General features: G+C 36.6%; 1 protein-coding gene across 2 annotated transcripts in view; it reads left to right on the top strand.

The window, feature by feature from the left end:
* DSG4 (desmoglein 4) overlaps positions 1-12007 on the top strand; it is a 38259-nt gene that overhangs the window by 13665 nt on the left and 12587 nt on the right. For both annotated transcript variants that reach the window (XM_032151718.2, XM_032151719.2), the window contains exons 6-10: positions 273-439; positions 695-829; positions 1753-1938; positions 8851-9122; positions 10459-10598. In XM_032151718.2, coding sequence (XP_032007609.1) covers positions 273-439; positions 695-829; positions 1753-1938; positions 8851-9122; positions 10459-10598 — 900 coding nt within the window. The remainder of the gene's footprint in view (positions 1-272; positions 440-694; positions 830-1752; positions 1939-8850; positions 9123-10458; positions 10599-12007) is intronic.

Below are 12007 nucleotides of genomic sequence, written 5' to 3'. Positions count from 1 at the left end.
TTTCATACTTTAAAGAGAACTATGTTTTGCTACTAATTTAGCATTTAATCGTTTAAGGAGTGCAAGCACTTTTAAAACAGTAAAGGGTTTTATAAAGCAAACCACAATTTTTTTAATCACTGGTAGAGCTGAAAGGTATGGTACTATAATCCTATGGAAAACTCAAACAGAGAGAATTCAGAAGGCCAACCGTTCTGTCTTCTTATGCCTGATGATTTGCTGAATTTATTCTAAGAGTCCCAACCATTCTCCACCTCCATTTCTATTTCTAGACGCATTGGTAGTAAAGTTATGTGCCACAGACGCAGATGAAGAAAATCATCTGAATTCTAAAATTGCCTACAAGATCGTCTCTCAGGAGCCGTCAGGTGCACCCATGTTCATTCTGAATAGGTACACTGGGGAAGTCCGCACCATGTCCAGTTTCTTGGACAGAGAGGTAAATCCTTCTGTGAATGAATAAGAAATAAAAAATTCAATTTTGAAAAGACAAAGATAAAACGATCCTTATGTACCCTTACTCCAATATAAAGGAGGGAAGGAAAATAATCCATTTTTAATAAAAATTAAAAGCTCAATTATATAAATTTCATTTGATATGTAAATAAAAGAGCCGAGAAATAATGGCGTTAAATGCATTGGATTCTATTCAAGACAAAACCTAAGTCTTATGTTCTTTTTCATCTTGATTAAGCAACACAGTATGTACAACCTGGTTGTGAGAGGCTCAGATCGGGATGGAGCTGCAGATGGACTGTCTTCTGAATGTGACTGTAGAATCAAGGTTTTAGATGTCAACGATAATTTCCCCACCTTAGAGAAAACTTCAGTAAGTTTGTATTCTTATCATCCTTTTTCCATAAGTGTCAATAATCAATTTGCTTTCATGCTGGCTCATGAGCCTGGTTCTGTCCTATGTATGGACATACTCAACTTTGTTATAGAAACTTTGGAATTTCTTATGTAGACTAATATACCTTCAAATTGTATGTTTGTCTTTGACTCACTACTCCAAACAAGCCTTCTCTGTGAAAGCAATGAACTCTCTACTCTGTATACTCCATTCACAGAAACACAGCAATCTGTTGATCTAACTCTGGGAATAACATAGCAACATTAATGTTTTTGTATATGCCTCATGATTTGCTGAATGAATTCTACTAGAGTCCCAGACATTCTCAACTTCCATTTTCATCTCTAAGCGTAAAGAAGCATAAAATCCAAACTAGCAGGGCCAAATCTGGCTTGCTGTCTGTTTCAGTTTAAAAACAAACAAACAAACAAACAAACAAAACATGTTATTGGAGAGCATAGCTGTCCTCACGCCTTTACATATTGTCTGTGGGGGCTTTGTGCTGCAACAGCAGAGATGAGGGGTTGCAACACCAATTCTCTGGCCCACAGTATCTAAAATATTTACTATTCAGCCCTTTACAGAAAAAAATCTGATCCTCTATCTAAAAGAAAAGAATAAAGAAAATTAACAATAAGCAAAAAAAAAAAGAAATAAATAAAAGAGAAAGAAACAAAGTGCTAATTTGACCTTGATTTTACATACAGCACATGAATGTCAGTTTTATTATCTTATAATCATTTTATTGTTATTTTCCTGATTGGACTATGGGCATTTAATAACGGTGCAAAAATCATTGACATAGTTTGTTGTTAGTATTTTAAATAATAATTATGTGTTTTAAGTACATTTCTTCTTTTGAAAATTCATTGACTAAAAAATTAATCCCTGCATTTTAGTACTCAGCCAGTATCGAAGAGAATTGTTTAAGTTCAGAACTGATACGATTACAAGCAATTGATCTTGATGAAGAAGGCACCGATAATTGGTTGGCGCAATATTTAATTCTCTCTGGAAATGATGGGAATTGGTTCGATATTCAAACAGACCCACAAACCAATGAAGGCATTTTGAAAGTTGTCAAGGTACAGTATAAGGATCTGAAATATTTTCTTCTGCAATACTTTCTTCCAAAGAAGTTTTCAATGACCTTAGTGACAGAATCTGCCTTCAAAAAAAGTACTTCATAACTCTGAATATTGCTTATATCAAGGGTCCTAAGTAACTGCTATGTCAGTCTGAGTCTCCAAGCTAGCAACACAAAAACTTATTACCAAGAAAAATAGGAAGGCTGTTTTGTTCTGACAGTGTCCAATATCTAGTTGTGAAGATAAGGTAAGCACCCCCAAATTAGATGATGTATGGGAGTTCACAGTGTAATAAATAGTACAGATGTCATGATATAAAACATAATTAATTGCCAAGGGAGTAGAATATGAAATAATGAATGAGATAAGAAATGGTGAGATCCTTCTGAGCTAGATTTGTCTGAAAAGATTTCATGCAGGAAATAAGGCTTAAGCAAGATGTTATAGCTAAGATTGCTAATGTGGATAATAAAATAAACAAACACACAGAGTGAGAAAACATGAAGGATGTTCAGGGCATGGTGAGCAACCCCGTGGGGCTATAGTGGGGCATTCAAGTAGGGAAGTAATCAGAAGTCAGATCAGAGAAGTGAAGCTGGAATCGATCTGCTGAGAACCTTGCATACTGAAATACCGGGTTTGATTTTTTTTCTATAGATTAATTTTTCTTTAATTGCTTGCTTTTAATTCACAGACAATGATAAAACTGAAAAATTTATAATTACAAACGGATAAAACCACAAACCAGTAAGATTCAGATTAATATTAATGTAATGAGGGAAATTGTTATTTTTTATCAAAGGAAATTGCTGCTAACAACATAAACACTTATAGCCAGGAAAATATATATTAAGACATATACGTACACACATTTAGTTTGCTACACAGTGTGATTGTGGAATTTACAGTGTGATTATTCAGTTCTGTTACTATTTTTCTCTATTCAAGCACAAAAGGCTATTTTTGTGTTACTATAAAGTAATAGCTGAGACTGGGTAATTTATAAAGAAAAGAGGTTCAGTTGAATCACCATTTTGCAGGCCGTACAGGAAGCAAAGTGCCGACATGTCCTTCCAGTGAGGGCCTCAGGAATCTTACAATCATTGTGGAAGGCAAAGGGGGAGCCAGTGTATCACATGACAAGGGCAGTAGCAAAAGAGAGAAGGGGGAGGTCCTAGACCCTTGTAAACAACCAGATCTCGCAAAAACTCATTCATCACCAAGGATGTGGTGCTAAACCATTCGTGAGGGATCTGCCCGATCACCCCTCACCAGGCCCCACCTCCAACTTTGGGAATCACATTTAAAGATGAGATTTGTGGGTGACAGACATCCAAACCATATCATCAAGTTACTACGAATTTTTTTCAGATAGCATATTAGGAAGCCATTTAACCTTCTGGATGCAAACATATCGTTTATTCATTGGGTCTTTCTCTTTTCTTTCTCAAGTATCTGAGCAATTTTAGTATTAGTACTTTACCACCAAAGCACAACCATACACACTGAAATCATACGGTATATTAACTTATGAGCTGGCCACCAAAATTACGAAAAATATTTATATATAAGATTGTCATCCAAATGAATACACACAATTTTATAATTTCTTAAGTGAACACAAGGACTCAAAGAGTATATCGTGGACTTTCTGTTTGGAAAACATTGCTTTGGGCCGGAGGTCAGCAAACTATGATCCAGAGGTCAAATGTAACCTGTCCCCTGTTTCATAAATAGTTTTATTGGAACACAGCCACATACATTCATTTCCGTATTTTCTATGGCTGTTTCCACACTCAAGTGGCTGATTTGAATACTTGAGATAGAAACTATGTATCATATGACCCCTAAAACCTAGAACATTTACTATCTGGCCCTTAACCAAAAAAGTTTTTCAATTCCTACTTATAGGCCTAGGAAAGCTTTGGGATATTTTCTAAAATAACAATAACATCGGCCTGGCGAGGTGGCTCATGTCTGTAATACCAGCACTTTGGGAGGCCAAGGCGGGCAGATCACCTGAGGTCGGGAGTTTGAGACCAGCCTGACCAACATGGAGAAACCCCATCTCTACTAAAAATACAAAATTAGCCAGGTGTGGTGACACATGCCTGTAATCCCAGCTACTCAGGAGGCTGAGGCAGGATAATTGCTTGAACCCGGGAAGTGGAGGTTGCAGTGAGCTGAGATTGTGCCATTGCACTCCAGCCTAGGCAACAAGAGTGAAACTTAACATGAGTTCAACTCTGAAAAGACCAAAGTTATAAAAATTATTATCACATTGATTAAGTCCTGAGGTACTAAGCATCTGATCTAAGGCAATGGCAGTAAAAATGGAAAAAAAAAAAAAAAAGGAATGGGTTTAGGAGCCATTGCCAAATATAACACAAAGAGGAATAGAGGAACAAGAGGTCACCTCCCACCATATCAAATTCTGAATATTTAGTCAAGTTTTCCTTCCAGGGATCAGAATTTGTTAAACCTTGCATCCTGGTTAAAAATCAAGAGCTAGACATAACATGCAATTCTTACCTATGTTCTTACCATCTTAGTGACTAACTTTGTATATTATCTCATAATATGTAACTGTTCTTCACTTTTGGTCTGTCTCCCAACCTACTAAAATAACAGAAGAATTTTGTGCATAAAGAACTTGATCTAAATATCTTTCTACCCCCAGCACCCGGTCCAGTGTCCGAAAGATAGTAGAGACTCACAAAATTTGAGAATAGGATTGATGATAATATTTACCTGAAACTAATGGTGTAGATATCATCCAAACAGAAGTCACTGGACTTGATTGCATCATTCGTAACTTCTGCATAAAATTATAAATGTGAAAAAAATTAACAATGCAGGCAATGTACTATCTGACTTAATGTAATGTGCCTTCCGTGATAACGTTTTTTAAAGATATACTTAATTGCTAAAAAAAAAAACTATTGAAATATCAATTTCATGAAAAATTTGTCAAGGTAATTTGGATGTTGTATATACAAAGCCCTATCTATTTTTTTCTGAATGATAATTTTCCAAGTCTCTTAAAAAGAGTAAGAAAAAATTTGCTTAAAAATAGCAAAGTAATAGAGAAAGGCTAATTAAAATGAAACTTTAAACCTTGATGTTTGTGTTACTACCTAGCCAAAAGAACTATTTTAGAGAACATACGCGTAATTTTCCCATGTTTGACATTTTCAACAGCCAGAGGTCAGCCTCTCATTCCAGGTACATTTGGAATGAGGTTACTAATGTCCTCTTACACCTTCTCCATTTTCATTCAGGATACCCCTTAACCTTGTGGAAACTGGACTTTTGACTAAGCTTTATATAACTCTTAGTCTGAGGAAATTACAAAGATTCAATTCAAAGGATTTAAGGTGGCTCGTGCCTGTAATCCCAGCACTTTGGGAGGCCAAGGCGGGAGGGTCACTTGAGTCCAGGAGTTGGAGACCAGCCTGGACAACAGGGTGAAACCAAGTCTCTACTGAAAGATGAGTGTGGGGCGGTCACCTGTAATTCCAGTTACTCGGGAGGGCTGAGGCATGAAAATCACTTGAACCCAGACCGGGGAGGCAGAAGGAAAAAAAAAAGATTTATTGAGAATTGCTATGTGTTAAGGACATGAAGGCAAATAAGATATGGTCCCTGTTCTCAAGGAATTTACAGTTTAACAAGAGAAAGATCTCAGAAAAATGAAAGTCTCTCTGTCAATAACAGCCTCTCCTTGTTATTTATTGATAAGTGTATATTAAAACACAAGCAATAAAAAAGTGTGTGTGTATGTATATATAGACACATTTGACTTCAACACTGAGAAAAAAGCAAAGCAAAATGCTACCCAATTGGAATTCTAACAAAAAAATTGATTCTCTATTTTTATAATAATTCTAAGATTTATTAAGCAATTACTAAACACCAACTATTCTGTTATAAGGTGTATCCAGAGGGTTCACATATATTATCTCATTTAATCTTCACATCTCTCGGAAGAAAATAGGGTCATTGCTTTTTTTTTTTTTTTTTGAGACAGAGTCTCACTCTGTCACTCAGGCTGGAGTGCAGTGGTGTGATCATTGCAACTCCTCCTCCCAACTTCAAGCGATTTTCACGCGTCAGCCTCCGGAGTAGCTGGGATTACAGGCATGCGCCACCACAGCCGGCTAATGTTTGTATTTTCAGTAGAGACGGGGTTTCACCATTGTTGGCCAGGCTGGTCTCAAACTCCTGACCTCAAGTGAGCTGCCCACCTCAGCTTCGCACAGTGCTGGGATTACGTGTGTGAGCCACCGCACCCAGCCAGTAATTCCATTTTTAGAGAAAGTGAAACAAAATTGAAGAGGACAAATAGCTAGTCTCAATTTACCCAGGTGGTGAATGGCAAAGACAAGATCCGTCCGGAACTCTCTGGTCCCAAAGTCATATTTAACTGCCACCTTCGTGTCTCACTGTGTAATCGGGGGCCAGTAAAACCGATTTTAGGAAAGAACCAGCACGCTGAGATTTTCCTTCCAAGTCTGTGTACCACTATAAACTCCTTCCCAGCTGTGTGTGCCCTGCTTCTCTCTTCCAGACACATTTGTACCAGAAAATGAGCCTTCCTGGAAACAGAACATACACACTCAGGCAGATATTTGACCATTTCCCCAGTCCCCTGCTGTTGAAAAACTGCTATCACATTCTCTTTTGGATGGACACTTCTAACTTTCTCCTTCTTTCATACTTAATTCTAAAATGAATCAGTGTCCCCACTAGAATTAGCAGTGTCATATTAAATTAGAACAAAAAAATTGGATGTGAGAATCTAAGCTTCACTTCTATACTACAGTTTACAGCAGCCAAAAGCCTGCCAGAAGCCAAATACATTTCTGGATGTGTTATCTTCATCCTGAGCCCTTCCAGAGCCTCACTCTAGGTCACCGCAGGTAAAACCCCCAGCCACTCTAACACACGCCTGTGTACCTTGTTAAGTGGTTATTCCTCATTTCTTCCTTAAACTGCAGAGATTGAGTTTCCCCAGCCTCTCCCTTTACTTTATGAAGAGACTCCAGGGTAAACCATTGTTTGCATTGCTCTTTACAATCCTTGACCTCTGCACACAATCAGAAAATCCTGACTAAAGGGCTCCACTTGCAAAGAATAAATAAACAATTTTATGCCTTTCCTCTATTTGGCTTTCCCTCCTAGAGGAAAGATTGACCCCAGACCAATTTCCCGTTCCTACATTATGTGAAGATCTTTAATTGATACAACTTTAGGCACATATTGGTATATTTTCATCACACTGTGTTCAATGGGGAGAGAACAATTAATATTCTTACAAACAAAAGTGCGTTTGTGTGTATACATAAGAAAACCACAAGAGATTTCTCTATCAGAATAGAGGTTATCAGGCCGGGCACAGTGGCTCATGCCTGTAATCCCAGCACTTTGAGAGGCCAAGGCAGGTGGATCACCCGAGGTCAGGAGTTTGAGACCAGCCTGGCCAACAGGCAAAACCCCCATCTATACTAAAAATGCAAAAATTAGCCCAGTGTGGTGGCGCATGCCTATAATCCCAGCTGCTTGGGAGGCTGAGGCAGGAGAATTGCTTGAACCCAGGAGGCAGAGGTTGCAGTGAGCTGAGATTGCGCCACTGCACTCCAGCCTGAGCGACGGAATGAGACCCTGTCTCAAAAAAAAAAAAAATAGAGGTTCTCGATTTTTCATTTATTTGAAGATAGCATGGAATTCTATTAAATAAAAAAATGATTTGTAGAAGAAAGATCTCTTCCAGTTGAAAATTGATTTTTGAGTACATAATTTATATTCAGTTTTGTGCTAAGTATCATGTGGGGTGGTCTATTATGTGGACCAGTGGACTAGGTATTATGTGGATCTGTAAACAGATGTGCAAAAGGAATCAAAATCTCAGACCTCAAGGGTTTTGACCGAAATTCAAGCGTGGCATGCTGAGCCATCTCCAAAGAAGAACCTAAGTAAATTTCTGTGAATGTTTTTCTTATCAGCTCTTCTAAAAAGATGTAACTCCAAAACCTAAGGAAACATTCATGATGTCAGGGAGTTTCCCTAAAAAGCAGAGATGTACCTCAGAGTTCTGCTGATGGCAAGCCTTGCTGATATCTTGACTTCTGCTGTTGGAAATGCATTGCAAGTGATGCTTACCTTAGCTTCCAGAACACTTCTAAGCAGACATTGATCAGCAATTCGTTCTTTGCAACTACTTTTTCATTGTGACTTTTCATGTCACCACATCAATCATTCTGGATCAAAAGATTCTATTTTTTATCCAGAATACCCATTTCAAAGGTGACTTTTCTCTGGGCATGGCATTTACTTATTTGAATATGCCCCACAAAGCAGTCTTCCTGTCCACCAGACCCAGCGACTATAATCATCATAAATTCTTTGTAAGTTGTTTACATCATTAAAAAATAATTACGTGTTCAGTGACATCATATATATTAGCACCTTTATTCTGCTGATTATACTTTCAAAAGATTCTCAGATGTGAGTTCTATAAAGGAAATCTGGGTATTATTTATTTATTCATTCAATAGTGTGAACAGTTTTTATTTTATTCTAAAGCTTTTTTTCATAAACACCTCATTTGGAAAATATAGTTTTTCATTTCAGCATTTTTGCATAGAAAGTCCAAAACTCCAAAATTTTATTCCAATTTAAAATCACAGGCTTAAATGATCTACATAGCTGATTATGTTAAAAGATAAACAGAATAACATATCTAAGATACCTAATGCAGTAATAAGTAAAATTTTTTTCAATTCAAAATCTAAACAGCATACCTCCTGGACCTTATTCTAGTGTGTGGTTTGCTTTATCATGGCTTCTTACTTTATCAAAAGAGAGTTCTTTGCTGTTTCAGAGTTTTTTATTTTTTTTTCATTTCAGATGCTGGATTATGAACAAGCACCTAATATTCAGCTTAGTATCGGAGTTAAAAACCAAGCTGATTTTCACTACTCCGTTGCTTCTCAATTCCGAATGCACCCAACTCCTGTGAGAATTCAAGTTGTTAATGTGAGAGAAGGACTTGCATTTCATCCAAGTACTATGGCTTTTAGTGTGCGGGAAGGAATAAAAGGAAGTTCCTTATTGAATTATGTGCTTGGCACATATACAGCCGTAGATTTGGACACAGGAAACCCTGCAACAGATGTCAGGTACTGCAAATATTTTCTTCACGTTCTATGGTTCTATCCAGTGTTAATTCATGTAGCATGTGCTAGTATGTGTTGATCGTAATACTTTTGGAGGGCTTTTTTGCTTTTATTATTCCTTTGATTTAAAAGACTATTAGAGCATTTGAAATCTTAGAATTTTAAGTGTTTTAGAGGCTTCAATAATGTAAGGGCTCCAACTAGTTGTAAAAGTAATTGTGTCCAGTGAGCAACTGTAAGATCAAAGAGCCTCCTAAATTACTCCATAAGTCTTTTTGATCTTTTGTGGCCAGTTTGTACTACCCTGGACCTAGGCCGATTAAGCCATATTGTAGGCAATAAGACACCATAAAAGTTGAGTCACCGCTTGTTTTCTTAAACCTGTGTTACCTATGACTTTGAGACTAATTTCAATCCTCTGCTTAATCTAAGACAAAAAACACAATCATAGAAGCTAAAAACAGTGTTTTAGAAATTTGATAGGCATAAGGAGAGTCAGAAGAGGAGAAATAAAAAGATAGTATTGGGGCACTAGGTACGTAGATTATATGTGAATTAGAACAGTGTAAAATATTCTGGAAATAACCACAGTGAAGTACACAGGTCTTCTCTATATCTTGCCCTTCTCTGTCTCCTCTTCTTCTTCCCAATATTCTTGGAGTAAACAAAGTCTACTGACTTATAAGTTACTTTGATGTTCACAATTTTAGTTATTAAATCAGTTAACAAATTGACAGACTCAGAAAAAACCTGTGAAGTCTGCCAGGATGGGTGGAGGTAAAAGCAGTTCAGATAAAGGAACTGAAGACTTGAAATTGTGCCTGGTAGAGACCAGATCTTCTTCCAGTGAGGTCAAGCACTTTAAATCTATCACCTGTAACAAGATCCAGATAGACACACTGAACAGAGGATACCACAAGCCCCCAACAGGCCATCAGTGAGGTTCTCTGAAATCAACATGGCTGAAGAGCCACAAAAAATCCTAAGTATACCACATGTGAAAATAAATAAGCAATATTTGTTTCTGAAAATGAATAAAGGATGTTTGATATTGCTATGATTTAATAAATAGAGCTGAAATAATCTCATGCATTTTATTAACAATTATCCTAGGAGCCAGAAGAGTAAGAATTATGAAATTTTAAAACTTGCAGACCTGTATATTAATGTATTTATCATTGAATTTTTATTGATATATATATACTTTTTATAAACCAAGGCAATCATCACTATAAACATAAAAACACAATATTTAAGTTTGCCACATTGTAGCTCTTACGTAATTCAAAAGTACTAACTTTCATAAAAGCATAATAATGAACTTTTTATTTAAAAACAGATATATCATAGGGCATGATGCAGGCAGCTGGTTAAAAATTGATTCAAGAACTGGTGAGATACAACTTTCTAGAGAATTTGATAAGAAGTCAAAATATATTATCAATGGGATATACACAGCAGAGATCCTGGCTATAGATGGTAAGAAAATTTATTTTCAGTATTTTTAAAAAACTAGTACTATTATATTAAATATTATGTTATTCTAATGCTGATGTTTGAGTGACTCAGACATTTTTAATGGTGTATGCAAGACTTATAGAAAGTCCTAAACACCCTAAATCAAAAATTGAAGTCAATTAAAATAATAATTTACACTTAAGCCATAGTTTATTTCATCTACTTCCAAAAATGAGTTGTATATGGCTTATAGCATAAAAGTTAAAATATAATTCATCTTCTGATTATGACTTTGTCTCTTGAGTATGGCTAATCTCACTTGTAGGATATGTTGGGAATGTTTACTTAAAGTAAGGGCTACATGCTCTACAAAGTTCATTTGGGGATCACCTTGTAGGGAGGCAATGTCTCCAAGAATACAATTATTTTAGAGCCATTAAAACTGAACTACAGTGAGAAGCTTGTGTGAGTGTTGCTTGATTAGACATATTTCCACAGTAAGGTGCTATGGACCACGAAAGCACAGATTATTCCAAATATAAGATCCATATTAAAAGTCATAAATGCAGATGCACTGGCTTAACTTGTAAGTGAACCACTTCTCACATGGGTAAATCTGTTAAGCAGTCCTCTTGGTGAGCAGCAACAGGATTTGTTTATTTATCAATAGTTAATGATTCTATGAAGCAGTGCCTAGGAAACCAGCAGCTACAGAACAAAACAAGAGACAAAGGTCAGGAACCATGAAGGAAGGGGAAAGATAGGTGTCCGAGATACGTGCCAAATGTAAGATAGATACTGTAGGTTTGCCTTAAGTTTATAGCTGACCTTTCCAGTATCAAAACAAGAATAAAGATAAAGAAGCAGCATAAAATTCAAAAAGAAACCATGATAAAACCAAACCAACTATCGTCCGTACATCCTGGGCTTCATCCTGTGGTGGGTAACTTTTAATGCCTGGGTCAGTTTTATAAATAACATTGTCTTATTTATTATCAGTATTCTGAAAGATCTAATTTGAAAATGGATTCTAACCATGTTGATTGCACCCTATGTTTGCATATTGGTCGTATGTGAAAATCTTCAAATGCTAGAATAAATAATTAGTCATTCCAAGCAAATAAAGAGAGAGAAGTGCTATCAAAATGTACCAAGAGAAATCCAGAAACAAAGCTGATTGTTTATTCACCTAAGCAGAGTGTCTGCACTGGCACAGAGCTATCTGAATGGTTGGAATAAGTTTGCTTCAGCACACACCATCATCAGGTGAAGAGACGGACTTCTAAAAAGAGCAAACTTTATTGGGAAGCAAATGCTATAAGCAATAGTTTGAGCTTTGGTTGCCAATCACGAGGTAATAGAAGAGCTACCAAAGATCAAAGAACGACAAAACAATCTGTGGAATAATCTGATGACTTTCTAATGAGAAA

The sequence above is a fragment of the Hylobates moloch genome, unplaced genomic scaffold (assembly GCF_009828535.3).
Source record: "Hylobates moloch isolate HMO894 unplaced genomic scaffold, HMol_V3 SCAFFOLD_5, whole genome shotgun sequence".
Classification (NCBI taxonomy): domain Eukaryota; kingdom Metazoa; phylum Chordata; class Mammalia; order Primates; family Hylobatidae; genus Hylobates; species Hylobates moloch.
This window is presented reverse-complemented; position numbering and strand designations above follow the sequence as displayed.